Source organism: Typopeltis vanoorti, chromosome 1, assembly GCF_054136105.1.
Source record: "Typopeltis vanoorti isolate ZY-2024b chromosome 1, IOZ_Tvanoo_1.0, whole genome shotgun sequence".
Classification (NCBI taxonomy): domain Eukaryota; kingdom Metazoa; phylum Arthropoda; class Arachnida; order Uropygi; family Thelyphonidae; genus Typopeltis; species Typopeltis vanoorti.
In genome coordinates this window covers 155009851-155029619 of record NC_143549.1, presented here as the reverse complement: position 1 = coordinate 155029619, position 19769 = coordinate 155009851, and the positions used below count along the sequence as shown (strand labels likewise).

The window sequence follows — 19769 nt, the reverse complement described above, 5'->3', positions numbered from 1 at the left end:
TGGATGTGAGTTTTTGGATGTGTGGAGTGAGTTGGAGGGAAGATTGGATTTGTATAAAAGGGATGGCCTACACCTGAATGCATTTGGTATCAGGAGTCTAGAAAAAACTAATAACTGGTATGAGTCCTAACACAGAGAGTCAGAGAAACTAAATTATAAAGGGAGGAATGGTGCGAATGTGAGTGTAAGAACAACAATGTTATATAACTGTGTTAATGATGGGAATGGACTTTGTCATGGAAATGTTGACGAAGGTTTGTGTTCGTCTAGTTTGGACCCATCATATGTGTGCAAAGATGTCTACGTGTGTAATGCATTAGAGAATAATAGAGATCTGCAAGTTGTCCAACTGTGTCAGGCAGACTGTAGACAAGACAATACAAAAGAACCAACAGGTAGATTATTATGTTTGTACACAAATGCCAGGAGTATCAAAAACAAAGGGATAGAGTTTGTTGCCTTAGTCAATATGCTGCGACCTCACATCGTAGGTATTAGTGAGACCTGGCTATCAGAATCAGACCTACTAACTGGTATCGAGTGTCATGGGTATAGTATTTTTAGGAAGGATAGAGAGGATACGAGAGGAGGGGGGTGTGCTGCTAATGATATCAGATGACATACATCTAGTTAGAGTTGCGTCCTATCCAAATGTTGATTGGTTAGCAGTAGAATCTCATGAGAAGAATGAAAATGCATTTATTGAGCTGTTGCGGGACAACTTCTTCAAGCAGAATGTGACAGAAGGAACTCGAGTTCAAAGAGTGTTAGATTTGATTATAGTGTCAGAGGGCGTTTCAGTTAAAGGCATAACTATTCTGCCTCCAGTTGGTGACAGTGATCATATGGTACTCACTTGGAAAGTGACTAAATTTATTAATATTCCATTCAGGAAAAGTTACATGCTGAACTGCAAAGCAGGAAATTATGACCAACTGAGGAGTACACTGAGTTCAGTGGAAAGGAATTGGTTGCTGGATGGAAAGAATATCGACAGTGCATTGGAAGCATTTAAACGATACATGATGCGATATCAGAATGTGTCCCGGGAGTTCGAAGAATGAATAGAGTAGGAGTTAAATGGATGTGTAATCTTATTAAGCAAGAGATTCATAAGAAAAGTACAGTGTGGAAGGAATACGTTTGCATAAAGATGATGTCCATTATGAACGTTATAAGCAGCAGGCTAGAATAGTCGCAACTGTTGTATGAAAAGCAAAGTCTGAGTATGAAAAGAAACTGGCTATGCATGATAAAGACAACCCACAAGAATTCTATCAATATACTGCAAGTAAAAGAAAGAATGAATATGAAAGAATAACTCTTCTAAATGCAGATAGTGTGAGGGTAACAGATGCAGAAGAGGTTGTTCAACTAATGAGTGCCCATTTTGTTAAAAGCTATCAAACTTGGTGAATGCAACATTGAGCTCACTGTTACGTCTTCACTAGATGAAGAAACGCAAGTGTGTGAGGTCGAGGTATTAGAGCTGTTGCACAAATTGAATAAGAATTCAGCAATAGGGACTGATGGAATATCAGCACATGTTCTAAAAGAGTGTTCAGCTAAACTGGCCATTCCTTTGACCAGGATGTTTAATATGAGTCTTAGAATAGGGAAGATTCTGCAGGAATGGAAGGAATGTATGGTAATTCCATTGCACAAGGATGGTGCAAAGACCGATGTATCCAACTATCGACCAATTAGTATCTGAGGAGTAGTGAAGATTTTGGAAAAATTGGTTAGGCCTCACATTCAGAAATGGGTTGACATTGAATCTCTACTTTGCAATGAACAACTTGGGTTTACTAAGGGAAGGCCATATTTTAGCAACTTGCTCACATTCTGTAACAATGTTGCGATTGAACTAGACAAGGGGAATCGATACACCATGATACTTTTGGATTTTGCCAAGGCTTTTGACAGAATACAGCATGGTAGACTTGCATAAATTGGAGAAAAGAAAATGGGTTTGGGTTATACAATAGCATGGATAAGAGGATGGCTGAGTGACAGATATCAGAAAGTCGTATAATACGGGGAATCTGAGTCTTCAATGTTTAACCAAGATGTAGTTAGTAAGATATGGGCAGAGCATGCGCAATTTTGAGGTTTACCAGTGGCACCATCTCTTTATATGGCGTATGGAGTACAGATAGCTATAAGGACTTAAAACAGCTTGGGCTTATGCAGCAGGATATAAAAGTTCTTTCCTTAGGGCCCTACAGGACACACTGGTGGCATGGTGTTGCACCAGAGAATGACTACAACAGGCATAGGGTAAAACACTTGTAAAACCTTAGGCCTATATCAAGTCTGGACGAGATTTTGGATGTGATGTAAGGGTAGTACTGCCCATAACCAGTACAAAGATTAAAAAATAATAATAATAACAAGTAGTTATTTTATTTTTTATTTAATTTATTATTTTTTTTATTTAATTAAATTTTATAAATTTTTTTAAATTTAATTTATAACAAATACTTAAGAGACGGTTGAAAGGATTGTGGAAGAGAAGCTTGGTGAGGAACAAGCTGGATTCAGGCCAAATAGAGGCTGTCAGGATCAGATCTTCACTTTATGACATATAGTTGAGAAATCATGGGAATATAACAAAGATCTGTATTTTAAGTTTTGTCGATCTGGAAAAGGCATATGACAAGGTGCCAAGAGAGAAGCTATTCAATACGCTACAGTTATATGGTGTCGATCGGGCATTATATCAAGCAATACTTAGTCTTTATTTGAGTTGTAAGTCAGCAGTTAGAATTGAAGGAAGTACAGGAAGATGGTTTAATGTTAAATGTGGTGTGAGACAGGGATGTGCATTATCTCCTCTGTTATTCATTGTCTATATGGATCACATTATGAAGGAAAGTGGTATTAAATCTGATATCAAAATTGGAGATGTTAATGTCTACTCTTTGCTTTATGCAGATGATGTTATACTTCTAAATAAATCCTCTACAAGTCTGCAAGATTTCCTGACTAAATTGAATAACTGTTGTAATACATATGGTATGAAGGTCACACCTTATTAATAAATTCTCTGGATTAGAGATAAGTTGATGGAAGTTTTTTCACTTGGCTATGTGATACTAATGCAAGTGATGAGAACTTATACCACCTTTACCATGAGTTTCCCCAGTCTGTGCCTGAAAATACTTCAGACGCAAACTTTGTTTGCTTACACTTGGATAAAGGATTAAACCAAATATATAATTGGTAGCATAGCCAAGTGAAAAAACTTCCATTAATTTATCTTTAATCCAGAGAATTTATTAATAAGGTGTGACACCTTTTGACAACTGGTATTGGTAAATATGACTTCTCCATTACTTCCACCTTAGTATCACCACCTCTGGGTTTGGCTCCCACTGATGAGACCTCAATAAAGGTCGAAACCAGTCTGGGTAGTGACCCTTCCTTTAATGTATAGCATTGTACATGTCCACAAGGAGATGTGCTTTGTATTATGGGAGATACTAAGGCAAGTGATGAGAACTTATACCACCTTTACTGCGAGTTGCCCCAGTCCTGAAAATACTTCAGGTGCAAACTTTGTTTGCTCACACTTGGATAAAGGATTAAACCAAATATATAATTTGTAGCATAGTCAAGTGAAAAAACTTCCATCATTATAACTGCATCCTTATTTCATAGTGAGATGATGAAAAATATTTCAAAACTTAGAAAGATTTGAAAATCTACCAGAGCAATACAATCCTCAGTTTAGCTAATAGGCAGAATGAAGACATTAAAAAAAAAAATACACTTTTACTTTACATGGGTTAAATAACACCATTCAGAATATAATTATCATCAAATTCCCAATATGCATTCTGATATTATAATATCAGAATGCATATTGGGAATTTAATATTATAATTAAATGTTATAATACATTTAATTATAATATTAAATTCCCAATATACTTATAATAGTTCCCTTCAACTTCCTATCAATAATTTTCCTCTAAATGAATCTTATCTGTCAGGACCCCAGTATTATTTTTTTATTACACTTATGATATCAGAGACCTTGATCTTCTTCTAGGTGTTTTCCCTGCATCTTGGAAAGGTTAATGGGTGAGGAATGGTTAGCAAAACCAAACCAAAACAAAAAACTTACTTTGCTAGCCTTTCTCCTCCTCCTTCTATTATGTTTAAGTGACCATATACCTTAGACTGTCACACCTCACATGTTCCTGAATGTTAACAATGTCAGGTTTCTTCCTAATATCCTCATTTTTAGTATGATTCGGTTATTGATGCCATCTGTTCACTCCCCTAATTTTTGTCAGAACTCTGATATCTGTGGTATCTGATCATATGTTTTATATCTGACTCAGCTCTGGGATTCATAAGTTAAAATTGTTTTGAACACTGTTTTATATATAGCTACCTTAGTATTTTCACTTATTTCTCTTTTCTTTTATATAAATTTCTTCATTTGACTTCCTACAATATCAGCTTTGAATATTCTGTTATTGCCATCTTCACTAAAAACTATTCCTAAAGAGCTGAAATGCTTTACTTGTTCTATAGGTTTAGGTTCTCCATTGGAATGCAATTCATGTTTTCAGGGTTCCCTTCTGTGTTTTCTGTGTGCATAATCTTTGTCTTTTTATTGCTGATTTTCATGCCAAATTTATGGCTGTTATTCAGTTTATTAGAGAATCCTGCACACTTTTTCTGGATTAATTTAGGAGTATAACATCATTTGCATAAAGTAAAGAGCTCGTACTGTAATGGAAATAAATATAATATGTTGTTATTGTTATGTGCCATCCAGTTATATATGATGCTTGGTGATCTGGTGAACAAAGCTGTCTATCTCACTTGGCCTCTTCTTTCAGTAGGTGTGAGTTCAAGTTGGTAAGTTCCTTTATGTTACCCATCCAACTCTTTTGCAGTCTTCTCTCCTTCTCATGCCCTCAGTCTTCTCTTACCAGGTAGATACCTCTTAGGTATCTACCTGGATACTGAATGAACGAGGATGGGCTGGCAATTTGGGATTTAGCCAACCAAATTGTATTCTTATTGGCTTAAACCAAAATACAAACTGATGGTACAACATGACAGAATTTCATGCCGGCTGGGGTGTCACCCAGTTAAACAAGGTCCCCATTGTTTTTCCCAGGGACCAGAGTGAACAGCAAAAAGTCAGCTACTGGAACAAATCCTAAAATATACCCCAACTCAACATCACCAGAGTTCAAGATCAGTACTATTAACATAAGGAGCCTGAATGGCAAAGAAATGGAGCTAGCTGAGGAATTAGATAAGTATCAGATCGACATGATAGGGATGACTGAAACAAAAAAACACAAAAACTGGTGAGATCTTTCTAAGCAATAAATACAAAATGTTATATTCAGGAAACGACAATCAAGGAAAAGTAGCCATAGTATTCAACACTAAATATGAGGTTAATCTTCTTGAATGGCAGGCAGTCTCAAGTAGAGTGGTGTGGGCAAATATCAGAATGGGGAACTGGACAATGAGACTTATTTGTCCCACAGAAGGTTCTACTAAGGTAGAACTGGAGGAATTTTTTGAAGCTTTAGAGAACACAACTGACACAATGAAAAAGGAAAAGTTGGTCCTTGTTGGGGATCTAAATAGCAGAGTAGGAAATGATTGTCAGACATACAAAAATATTTTGTGAAAATTTGGAGAAAAGAGCAAAGCTAATAATGATGGCAAATATCTGTTGTATTTCTGCTCGTGACATGGACTGGTTATTACTAACACCATATTCCAACATAAAAATGTGCACAAATTCACATGGAGAGAAGAGGCAAGGAATAAGAAAAGTCTCATTGACTATGTTATTATTGATAGTGATGTTTTCTCCTTGGTGCATGACACCAGAGTGTACAGAGGATTTGAAATTGGAAGTGATCACCATGTAGTGTTGAGCAGAATAAAATTTAATTTCATTTCGAAAAGAATAACTTGTAAGAAAATTTTAAAGCGAGTAAAAGTTGAGCAGCTCTCAGATGTGAACTGTAGACTAAAATACACAAACGTTATTCAAGAAAAAACGAAAGAGTTTGAGAACAGGAACCAAACCTTGGAGATTCAGTGGCAAGCCTTGAAGCCCTTAATCTCTGAAATCTCTGAAAACCCTGATTGATTCAGCCAGAAAGGCATGTGGTGAGGTTGTCTGCAAGGATAGAAAAATCAGAACTCCATGGTGGACACAGGAAGTTAAAGAGGTGTGAAGGAAAAGAAGAAAGCATATCAAAAGTTCCTGTCAAATAAGTCAGCTTGTGCTCTTAGAGAATACAAAGACAAATGTAAGAAAGCGAAACACTGTGTAAAACTAGCTAAACAAAAGTCATGGGAGGACTTTGGATCTTACAACCTTCTTGATAAATATCAAGAAGGTTGTAAGATATTTTGGAGGTTGTTGAAGCAGCTTAGAAATGGAGGAAAGAGTGCTGTAAAAGGAGTTAGAGATGATAGAGGTGATATGAAAATGGGAGAGAAAGATATCCTCGAAGTATGGAGTAATTACTTCGAAAAATTGCTAAATGAAACAAGCAGTGATAGCACAGTGGTAAAAATCACCCAACAGACATGCAGTCAGGAATACATATCCATACTTGAAGTAGAAAAAGCCATCAAAGGCTTGAAATGTGGAAAGGCAGCAGGAGTAGATGATATTCGACCAGAAATGCTGAAGTAAGGTGGTATAAAAGTCTTACAGTGGCTCAGAAGGCCTGGACAGCAGGACGAATTCCCGATGATTGGTGTAGAGCTCTCACAGTACCCATATATAAAAAGGGAAATAAAACTGACTGTGAGAATTACAGAGGTTTTCCATAATCAGTATATCCCATAATGCGAAATACATTTGCATTATGGGAGATACTGAGATAGGAGTGATGTTAACTTGCTCCACCTTTGCAACAAGTTGCCTGGTGTCGTACTACCTTACCCCAGTCCTGAAGATACTTTCAGGCGTAAACTTTGTTTGCTCACACTTGGATAAAGGAGTAAACTAAATTTATTAAAGATCTGATAATGTTGGAGTCTTGACAAGTAACAGACCGATTTGGAGGAAAATTGTAGATAGGAAGTTATTAATGATGTAAATTTTTCATGTAATACTATCATATCTTGTACACCTCTTGAGGGTACATGGCAGGAATTTGATTATATTGATGACAATGAAAATTGGCAGAAACATTGAAAATATCAACTGCATCATGAATGGAGAACCTATAGAATAAGTAAAACATTTCAGCTACTTAGACTTGATTTTTAGTGAAGATGGTAAATTAAATATGGAAATAGACAACAGAATCAACAAATCTGGTATGGTAGGAAGTCATTTGAATAAACTTATATGGAATAAGAGAGAAATTAGTCAAAATACTAAATTAGCTGTATACAAGACAGTGTTCAAACCAATTTTAACTTATGGATCTGAGAACTGGGTCAGAAATAAAACACTTGACCAAAGACTAATGACCGCAGATATGAGAGTCCTGAGAAGGATTAGGGGAACGAACAGATGGCATAAATGGCAATATATCATATTAAAAACAAGGATATTAGGAAAGAACTTTACATTGTCAGCATTCAGGAATGCATTAGCAGAGCTAACCTCAGGTGTTATGGTCACTTAAACAGAATGGGAGAGGAAAGATTAGAAAAAACAAGTGTTCTCTGCCAGGTTGGCAGGAAAAATACCTAGAGGAAGACCAATATATAGGTGGATTGATTCGGTAAAAAGTGACTTAGAAGATAGAAATATAAGATCTCATAATGTTGGAGTCTTGACAGGTAACAGACTAATTTGGAGAAAAATTGTAGTTAGGAAGTTAGTAATAGTGTAAAATTTTTGTGGTGTTATCATATCCTGTACACTCCTTGTGAGGGTACATGGCAGGAATATGATGTTTCTCTTCCATGTAAAAAATTCTGTATGCTCTCTGTATATTTGATTTTATATTTTTCACTGCTCTTCCCTGTTTATTTATTATTAATCCTAAGTAATTAGTTTTCCATTGTTTGTAAAATATGACCATCCAGTATTTATTCTTAATCCAACAGTCAAGGCTTCTTCATTTAGTCTTATTGTTTTTTTCCTTCATTTGTTATGTTGTTGTTTTGTATGCATGAAAGTAAACGGAATCTATTAGATTCTGTATATTACTTTTATGCCAGTCTACAACAATAAGAAATATTGTTAGGGAGAGAATGCAGACTTGTCTAACTCTTGTTTTAATTTCAAACTTTTCTGAAAGTTATCTGTTGTGTATGATTTGTATTCTGTATTTTAATAAATTTTCTTATCTAAGTTGATAATTTTACATGATATGCCATAATGTGACATTAATTGCTATATAAATCCTCTGTCAATTCGCTCAAAAGCTATTTTTGAAATCAGCAAAGCTGATGTAAAAACATTGCTATTTTGCTTGTCCATTATGATCCTGATCGTTGCTGTTTGAAATATATATATGTTCTTCTGAGTATCATTCTTGTTAGTATTTTACTTTCACTTAATGATATTCTTCTCCAATTACTGCATTCCGCAATTAGTCCGAACTCCTTTTTTGGTATTTTGATTAATAATTCGATATTCTATTTCTCCAGCCATTCTTCCTTTATCCATATTTGTTTAAGAAATGATTAGAGTTTCGATGTTGGAAGTTTTTCACTTGGTTATACTATAAATTAGAGATGCCAAGAAGTCATATTCTTTGTTTCATCCTTTATGCAAGTGTAAACAAAGTTTGTGCATGAAGTCACTTCACAACTGGGCTACTTGTATATAGAGGCTAATCAACTTCACATCAATTGCCTTAATGTCACTTCTGTATCAATTCTTCTGGGTCTGGCTCCCACTAATGAGACCTCAATAAAGGGTGAAACTGGTCTGGGTAGTGGCCCTTCCCAAAATGCATAGCATTATACATGTCCATAAGGATATGTGTGCTGCATTATAGGATACTAAGGCAATTGATGTGAAGTCATTAGCCTTTATATGCAAGTAGCCCGGTCGTGAAGTGACTTCGCGTGCAAACTTTGTATACTTGGATAAAGAATGAAACTAAGAATATAATTTCTTGGCATCTTTAATTTAAAATGGGTTGAGTATATCCACTGTTACATCTGTACCAGCTACTTTTCCATTTTAGTGTTCTTCTAGAACTTTCTGTATTTCACGTTTTTTATTTTTTTGCTGTCTATTTTTAATATTTTTTTGTTTCTTTCTGATCTTTGAATTTCTTTTTCAGGCCTTTCTCTGTTCATTATCTCTTTGAAGTATTCTACCCATCTTTCTGTTTTCTTTTTATTATTGTTTATTTCCTTGTCTTGAATAACATCTCTTCTTCTTGCATGTCATAGTATCATGTCTATTAGCTGCAGTCTTATTTAGCAGGTTTTCTGTAAACTATCTTTTCTTGCCTTTTTCTTAATATGTTTGTGTTTCATTATATTTCCCTTGTAATCTGATGTTATTCTTTTCTCGTGTTATTTTTTTTCTTTATTTATTTTTCTTTCTTCAATTTTGAATTTTGTATGTGAAGATATCTATTCTTTGTCTTTTTTTCTATTCACATACAAAATTTCTTCTATTCATATAGAAGCTAATGACTTCACATCACTTGCCTTAGTATCCCATAATGTAAAGCACATATCCTTACAGACATGCATAATGCTATTCATTATGAGAAGCATCACTACCCCGACCAGTTTTGATCTTTATTGAGGTCTCATTAGTGGGAGCTGGACTCAGAAGAAATACCAAAGTTGAATTAATGGAGAAGGCACATATTTCTAATATACAAGTAACTTAGTCATGAAGATACGGCATGGACAAATTTTTTTTTCTACACTTAGATAAAGGATTAAACAAGACTATAATTTCTTGGCAAGTTTAACTTCAGGTTGAGTATGATATAATAATGATACTATTAATGTATGCTGAAAATTTTTCAGTGTTATTCGCAAATGTTTAGTGATATTTTTAAATCATAGGATCGATCAATTGCTGTTTGGGATATGGTTTCAGCTACAGAAATCAATCTAAGAAGAGTTCTAGTTGGCCATCGAGCAGCAGTAAATGTTGTAGACTTTGATGAAAAATACATTGTTTCTGCCTCAGGTGATCGTACTATGAAAGTGTGGAATACATCATCGTGTGAGTTTGTACGAACTTTAAATGGACACAAAAGAGGAATTGCTTGTCTCCAGTATAGGGATAGACTAGTAGTAAGCGGCAGTTCAGATAACACCATCAGGTAAGAATGTGCAAGAAATTATACTAAGTAATTTTTGAATTTTTTTGCTAATTTATTTTATGATTATGTTTTTGTTTGCAAAAAAGTAGCAGCAGTTATGTTCTGCTAATTTGCAATTATTTTTTTACATGGCAATTTTACTTCCATTTATTTCAAACATTATGTGCAACACAGTAGTTTTTTTTAACATATACATATGCAGACAATATGTGCTTCTCATTACAGTACAGTATTTGTTGTGTATCATGCATTTTTTATTTCAAAGGTAGTGTCTTGAAATGAGAACTATTTGTTATTTATTTATTATTTTTTTTTAATATTTGTGATAATTATGATGTTATTAATTACGATTGTTATTTCAAACTGCTAAACTGCTCCTTTAGTTATATTGTAAGATTTTATTTATTTATCTTATTCTCTTCCTTATGTCTACCTTACTTCTACTCATTTAACTCTTTCTGTTAAGTTCTCTTTACCGTTTTCTAACTTAAGCCGATTAATTTATTCCCCGCTTGTAATCCTTTATACTACCTACAAGTGTTAGTACTGTTAGTAAGAGACCTCTAGAATAGGCAATTCACGGATACAGTGTTAACTATTTCCCACGCAATATAATTCAGAAAAAATTTATTTGTTTTTTCGACTGCTCCACCCTGAATTAAAGTTATGGCACAGGAAGAATAGTTATAACACTTATAGAATAGATCACTTTCAAAAATAATACCTTAAATAGTCAGTCGTGGCAATTTCTCTTATTTTGAGCACACAGGTTCGGTTATTTTTATGAGCCAGTACATTGGCCAAAAATCAGGTGATAGTTTTTAAACAAACAAAACATGTTTATTTTACCTTAAGCACAATACAATAAGGCTTACATTAAACATGTTTTGTTTGTTTAAAAACTATCACCTGTCGAATAACTTGCTTCACAAACTCTAGGCAATTGCTGGCTGTCACAATCAATATCATTGACTAACATTCTTCTCAAAATTATACTAGCTAACTTTTACCCTCAATTCTTCTTATAGCAACTTCGACAACCTATTTTTAACAAAGCTACATTCAGTGGACATACAATTCTCGTTCACAATCTCAGCATTAACATATTAAAATCTACTCACAAATTCATAGAAACAAATACAGTCCTACCAGTCTGGATGACTTTTGGCGGTTCTGCTGACTGCTTTCCTCAGTCCTATATCCTAGCCTTTGCTGAACTGCTTTTGGTGGTCTTCCTGGGTTATTCCTCGTCCGGGATCTGTAGCATAGCTCACCGTTGGTTTTTGGATCTACTGTCGACAGTGCACATCTGTTGCATGTGGCACATTCTGCTACTGGAAATACATCTCCATAGAATGACCTTTCTCTCCTGGGCTTTCTACTAACGCAAGACGAACAAACTCCTCGAAACAGCCTCCAACCTAAACTTCCAAACAGCCAGCCCCTGAACAATCCTTGAACAGTCTCTTTTATATGATTCAGAAACTCCTTGTTTTTAGTGTCGGAGACCCCTGAATCTTCCGTAAATAAATGATGTCACTGATGTTTTGACCTTCAGAGTTGGTTTGGTGGCAACAACCTCTATATCTGAATGATCTTCATTACTTTTGTTTACTTTCAAGTCACCAACATAAGCCAGTCTAATCTCCTTAACTTAAAGAAATACTTTTAACATTCTGTTACATCAAACCAATATAAATATAATTCACAATTTTAACCTTTGCAATATTTTTATAATTTGTGAACAATTTCTATATCATTCTTTTTGTTAGTTAGCTTTACAGGTTTACAATCAGCACTTCTTTAAAATATAGTAAGTTACAATTCTTTCTTTCCTCGTAGTTTATGACTTCAGTTTAATCGATGCCGAAAAATCATTATATAAAATTTCACCGCATCGAATTTACATATTTATTATCAAGCATTCTTTAGTTTTTCTAAAGATGCCACTCAACTGACACACACACACACACACACACACACACACACACACACACACACACACACACACACACACACACACACACACACACACACACACACACACACACACACACGTCTAAACTCGCACACAAGTTCATATCTCAAGATATTATGTTTAACAAGTATGTTGAGCTTGTGGGCATCTTGCAGCTCTGTGTCCTCTCCAGTTTTGGCATGCTACACTATTATAAAAATTAATAACTATTGTAGATTTAATGAAATCTGTATCTATCAAATGGCTTAATATAAAAAGTGACACATATTCATCTAGAAGGCACTTAGGCACAGTTGTTTTCCCCTTAGTACTGTACAGCCAGTTAGTTAATGACTGTCAGTTGCATTAGTGCTCTTCCATTGGGCACGTTGTTGGTTTTCTTTTATTTGTTGTGGAATTTGTTATATTATCATTAATCTGTTATATGTGCTTTATTTTGAATTGAAGTATAAAAATCCTTTAGCACAAAAATTTTTTGCAAGCTTCTTATTCCTTGTTAGTTATCTGTATATCTAACACAATGCTTTTATTTATTTATTATAGAAAAGTACACTATGGTACGGCATACCGGAACCTTAATTAAGTGAAAATACAAATGCTGTACATTTAGAAGTTCGTAATATTTGAACATTTACCTAACACGTAAATAAGCTTGGTTATTTAATGAAATTTACATTTTTCACTGTCTATTGTTAAAATATTTGATATGTAATTTTTTACAGCAAATATCATTGTTAGATTTGTTATATACATTTTATTTATTTTTATATACTTGTTCAATATATTTGTGCTTAATAAATTTTCTGTTATATTCTTAATTTGTTGTTCTTATTCCAAAAATCTTATCTTCTTATGAAGTAAAAATATCAATAAATAATTTTTTTACTCTTCCTTTCATATATAGGAAAACCTTACTTAAAGCGAATTTGATATGCTCCATAATCACTTAGCGCAATTGAATGAAATTATACTATTTCCCGCTTTAAGAGAGTGATTAATCAGTTAATGCAAATTTTTTATGTTATGCTAATTTTACGTTATGTGAAATATTTTGTCGCCAATCTACAGCAAGCAGTGGCACGTGTCAGTGTAGTGGGCAGTGCTGTGGGCTGCAGCAGTTGACTCAAAGCTATCATCACAAGCTCATGTGCAAACTGTGTTCTCTTGCTCAATCACTTTTCCTTCATTTTGCTTTAATTTAGATACCTATAAGGCTTTACTATATTCAACCCCTGATATGGAAAAGAGAAAGACGGATAAAGAAAGTGGCAGTAATGGAATGAAGCTTTGAAGTCTGCTGAAATCTTGATCAAGCGATCACCAGATATCGCAAATTGCATGACAAGATGAAAAAGTCAAGCACTATTCAAACAGCTTTACTTATTTATTTTTATTATTATTTTTTTTTTTCATTAAAAAAGTAACTCAATCAAATGTTTAGACATTAAATAAAAATTTAAGCAATTGATTTTTATTAACTTTGATGATTTTATCCTCAAATATAGCTTATACTGTAAATTTTTTTTTCCAAATTTACGCTAACTGATGGATGAATTATAATTAATCCTATTGTTTGTATTCGCTTAATGTGATTTTGCTTACCATGCATTAATTATGGATTAATTAATCGTGTTAAGCAAGATTTTCCTGTAGTTTTAATTTTTCTTGAAAAGTAAAAGAACTAGTACCAGCACCTATTGTTTTGCAGAACAGTGTATGTGTGTGTGTAATGTATTTAACAACTCCATGTATTATTTATTTAACAGCTAAATACATCTTAAATACATTTAAAATGTATTTAACTCATTCCATAAAATCAAGCAGAAACTTGATTTTATGGAATGAGTTTTTAAGCAAGTTATTTTTCTTACACTGTTAAGCTTAGTTGCTGTTTTCAAGATTGTCTTGCCATCTTGTGTCTTCCTCTATTCCTCTTTCCCTTTAGTATCTGCTTCTTTCTGTGTGATTTTTTCCATTCTTCTTTCTGTTTTGGACCAATTGTTTATTGGCTGTATTTTACAGTTTTCTCTGATTGTGTGTGTTCCTGATTTTATTTTAATATTATTACACATTCAGATTTTCTTAATGTTTTCATCATAGTGGTATCAATAATTTGTCTAATTTTTGTGGTTGCTGCACATATTTCTGCCATATGTTAGCAGTCTGACTCCTCTTTGTAGATTCATATTTTTGTTTCTTTATTTGTTTTTATTCTTCCAGATGAGGCTATTGAGATATTCCTCTAGCTTTTATTGCTTGTTCTTGTACTTCATTTTTTGTGATGCCTTAAATTATTTAGTTCTGTTACCTAAATACTTAATTTTGCTAACTTGTTTGTTATTTTTCCCTTTGATTTCTAATTTACAGCTTTTTGATAAAGGATTAAACTAAATTTATTATAGTTTAACCAAGTAGAATTAGAGCAGAAGCTTTCAAAAATGCTGGGTATAATACATATTCCAATCTCCTTGCCATTATGAATCAAGCTTTAAACACTGGAATAATACCTCAGCAATGGAAATAAGGCCTTATTGTCCCTATAAAAGTTAAAATCTACAATAGAATTGTGGTACTCAATAGAATAGAACCTTACTTAACACCACTTTTAAGAAAAAACCAAGCTGGATTTCTAAAAAAACGATGTACAATAGAACAGATACATTGCATCAGAAGAATTATAGAGAACTCACGTGATGAAAACTTATCAGTCATTTTAGCCTTTATAGACTTCAAAAAAGCCTCCATTAATAGAGAAGCAATGTTTAAAATATTCGGCTTTTATGGTCTACCCTCCAAACTCATACAAGCAATCTCAGCACCTTATAAAGATTACAATGCTACAGTAATCTTTAAAACAGAAACATCTGAATCATTTCCAGTGACAACAGAATTCCTGCTAGGTGATGTACTAGCACCTTATTTGTTTTTAATATGCATGGACTACATCTTCTGGACCATCAACACAGAAGATCTTGGTTTTGACATTAAAATATCCACCTACACCATGCAAATAACTGATCTTAGCTTTGCTGACGATGTTGTACTTATTGATACAGAACCAACAAATGCACAATAAACATCTCAGTGTACTAGAGGCACAGGCTAAACTTATTGGTCTACAGATTAACATCTAAAAGTCCAAAGTATTCTCAATAGGTTGTGAAAACTTTATATTACATATCAACAATAAACCCTTAGAAACTTAGAAAGAGTAAAGGACTTTCAATACCTTGGATCGTACATCAGCAATACAGAAAATGATATCAGAAAACGTAAACAGCTGGCTCTAGTCTTCTATAACAAACTCTGCCCCATCTGGAAATCATCTTAGTATTGTTAAAGAGAAAATTAAGACTATACCTTGCGACCAGTAGCTCCATCTTCTTGTATGGTTCTCAGACTTGGACAATAAGCACCAAAAAAACTACAGATCTAATTAACTCCTTTGGAACTACATGTCTCAGACTGATCCTTGGATATACCTGGATTGACCACGTCACTAACTCTACTGTGCTAAATCTGGCTAAGTGAGAACCACTTGTCAGTATAGTTAAAAAAACTACAACTCAGATGGCTTGGGCATCAACTCAGACATCCTGAAGTCTCCCCCTTTTTGGAATCCCTCATCCTGTACAAACCAGAAGATGGCAAATGCAGTAGAGGAAGACCATGCAGACAATTTGGGCAATACATAAGTGAAACCATCAATAGGCTGAACTACAAAACTCCATCTGACATCCACCAGTTAGCTCAAGATAGAGAGACTTGGAAGACTATAATTTGCAATATTTAATTTTTAATACAAATCTCTTTTCCCTTTTCACATTGTATTATATTGTGAATAAACTATGTATGTATGTAACCAAGTGGGAAAAAACTTCCAACTTCTTCCTCTATATCCAGAGTAATTTAATAATAAGGTGAAACACCTTTTGGCAACTCATATAGGTAAATATGGCTTCTCCATTGCTTCCACCTTCGTATCACCACTGACACCGGTTGAATCCGGTATGGGTAGTGGCCCTTCCCTTAATGCATAGTATTATACATGTCCACAAGGAGATGTGCCTTGCATTATGGGAGATATTAAGAGTAGGAGTGATGAGAGCTTGGTCCACCTTTACCACGAGCTGCCTCAGCCCTGAAAATACTACAGGCGCAAACTTTGTTTGCTTACACTTGGATAAAGGATTAAACTAAATTTATTATAGTCTAACCAAGTGGGGGGGAAAAAACTTCCAACATCTTAATTTTCTTCAGTTTGTCCTTAGTCTGTATTTATTATAGAGTAGTTATTAGTGTGTGTATTCTTAATTAGTTCTGAAATTAATCTGTTGTCACAGATTGGTATTTTTCTTATTTTTAATGTGGTTATTGTGTTCTTTACTTGGTTAAATCAGTAAAAGGCATGTAAAGAAGTTTATTGTATTCTAATGATTTCTGTGTTATTTGCTTGAATATAAATAAATATTTGTTGCTCATTATATAATTTAATCAAATTGTTGATTATATTTTCAGTTATTTTTGTGTATAATTTTAATGCACAAAGCAGATACATTCCTCTGTAATTCTCTAGATTTGTTCTGTCTCCTTTTCTTGAAGATTGTTATCAGTAGGCTCACCGATCATTTGGCACTTTTCTTTCTTTCACACATTTGTGCTTGGTGCCATTCAAATTCTATCATTGTATACTCAGTCACAGGGAAGAAAGAGGTAAGGGATTCTGCAGTTGCATTTTTACTAAGTTGTAGTGTGATAGCAGAGTTGCTCTTACTTTGCCTTTTTTTAACTGGGAAGTTAAAAAAAGGAATTTTAACATGGAAGTTATCCTTACAAATGTAAGGATAACTTCCATGGGTGGGTGTTATGTTCCATTGAGTCGTTTTCGATTCCTGGTGATCCCACGAACATATACTCTCCATTCAGATCTGTTCCTGACCATGTCTTTCAGAATTTACAGGATCACTCCAGTTGCTTTTTAACTCCATCCACCCATCTAATTCTTGGTCTTCCTCTTCTCCTGCTTCCATCAACTTTAGCAAGCATCATCATCTCCAGACTGTCATTTGCTCACATAATATGTTCCGAAGTATTACAATTTTTGCTTGATGATCATAGCTTTGAAGGAGCAATCGGGCTTTATTCTGTCTATCACTGATTTATTGGTTTGCTTTGCAGTCCATGGTATTCTTACTAAGCGTCTCCAAATCCATAATTCAAATGCATCTATCTTCTTTCTTTCACTCTTTCTCAGGATCCAACTTTCACATCCATGCAGTACCACATGGAATACTATTGCTTTCACGATTCTGATTTTGTTGCGAGGCTAATATCTTTATCCCTAAAGATCTTGCTTAAATTTGTTATTGCTTTCTTTCCGAGTGATAATCTTCTAACTTCTTCAGTACAATAACCATCTTTATCAATTTGGGACCCTAGGAGCACAAAATTGTAAATGACTGCTTTCATTTTCTCCCCATCTACTTCAAAATCGTTAAGTTCACACATTGCCATAACTTTTGTCTTTTTGATATTAAGTTTAAGACCATATTTAGCACTTTCTTCTTTAACTTTCATAATAAGTTCTTCTAAATCTTCTTTGCATTCTGCTAGGAAGGTGGTATCATCTGCATACCTCAAATTATTAATATTTTTCCCACCAATTTTAATTCCAACTAAAGATTCCTATAGCCCTGCCATCGCTGTACAAGTTAAACAGGTACGGAGATAAAATACATCCTTGTCGCACCCTTTACTTATTGTGAAATACTCAGTTTCTCCAAGATCTGTTTGGACAGTAGCTTCTTGTTTATAATAAAGATTCCTCAGAAGGATAATGAAATGCTCTGGAACTCCCATTGTTCTTAACACATTCCACAGTTTCACATGATCTACAGAGTCAAATGCTTTGCTATAGTCAAGGAAACAAAGGTAGACATTCTTTTGATATTCCTGTGTTCTTTCTATTATCATCTCACATTGGCGATTTGATCTCTTATTCCTCTGCCTTTTTGAAATCCTGCCTGTTCATCTAGCATTTCTCTCTTCATGAATGGTTCCAGTCTTTTTTGAATGATCTTAAGTAAGACTTTACTTGCATGAGAAATCAGTGCTATAGTTCTGTAATTTTTGCACTCTCTTGCTTTGCCTTTCTTCAATGAAGGTATATAAAATGATTTTTGCCATTCCGTAGGCCATGTAGTTGTGATCCAGATTCGCTGACATAGAACTGTTAAAATTGTAACTGCCTCTTCTCCCAGGGCTTTGAGCAGCTCAATAGGTATTCTATCTCCTCCTGGTGCCTTCTTACTGAATTGCTGTTGCAGTGCCCACCTCACTTCACTCTCCAGTGGTACTGGCTCTTGTGTATAATTCTGCTCTTCAAATTTCTTCTGATCTTTCTTTCATCTTTCTTTGATGTCTGCAGCTTCTGTAAGATATCCTTTGTGTTTACTTTTCAATATTGTCACCTTGGCACTAAACTTCCCTGTTAGTTCTCTGATCACTTTGAAAAGATCTATTGTTTTTCCTTTCTTGTTTTGGTCTTCTATTTGTCTGCATTCCTGGTTAAAGTATTTTTCCTTGTCTCTTTTGGCTTGTCGTTGAAACTCTGCATTCAAACGGCGTACTTCCTGCAAATTTCCTGTAGCCTTCATTTTCCTCCTTTCCTGAGCAGTCTTGATGGCATCTTCTGAGAGCCATTTGGACTTCTTCTTACAGACTGTTGAAATATTCTTCTTTGCTTCTGTTTTAATCTCTTTCCATAGTTCATCTGGTTCTCTTTCACACAAATTGAGTGTGTTGAATCTGTTCTGTATGCTAATATTGTATTCAGCTGGTATGGTTCCAAGATCATATCTGATTGACATTTGTGTTGTTTTCAATTTCCATAATTTCACTTGTATCGTAGCCACTAATAACTCATGGTCTGTTCCACAGTCTGCACAAAATCTTTTCCACAGAATGGAAAAGTCTTGACAGACTGAATTGCGCTTCTCCATCTTCTTTGTCCAAGTATATAGTCAATTTGATATCTGTATTGTCCATCAGGTGAAATCCACGTGTACGATCTTCTTTTGTGCTGTTTAAAGCAGGTGTTAGTAACAAACAAAGAATTCTCTGCACAAAACTCAACTAGTCTCTTCCCTGCAGTGGAAGAGACTAGTTGTCCTTTCCATAGGACAACAATAAAAAATAAATAAAATTATGCTTTTAATTAACACTTTTTTTTAAATAGCTATAAACTAAAAGCACCTGAAGTGATTATACTGCCACGTTAGACAAATATCAAGGGCAGAAAACTGCTGAAGATGAAAGACTGAACTTAAACTCTGGTCAGAAGGTTTCCTGTTCTGCAACACACATGTTGCAGAACAGGAAATTCAAACTGGCGATTCAAACTGTACCAATGCAAAATAAACATTGAAGATGATTGTCTAATACCCTGTTTCTAGATTTAGTCTCTTTTAATATTTGTCTCTTTCTTTTTAAGGAAAAGCTTGCTCAAAAAATGTTTAATGAGCA

At 34.4% G+C, this 19769-nt stretch overlaps 1 protein-coding gene across 1 annotated transcript in view; it reads left to right on the top strand.

Annotated features, from left to right (window-relative positions):
* LOC150110561 (beta-TrCP-like) overlaps positions 1-19769 on the top strand; it is a 171976-nt gene that overhangs the window by 110062 nt on the left and 42145 nt on the right. The window contains exon 8 of the mRNA XM_090394800.1: positions 10005-10267. Coding sequence (XP_090250926.1) covers positions 10005-10267 — 263 coding nt within the window. The remainder of the gene's footprint in view (positions 1-10004; positions 10268-19769) is intronic.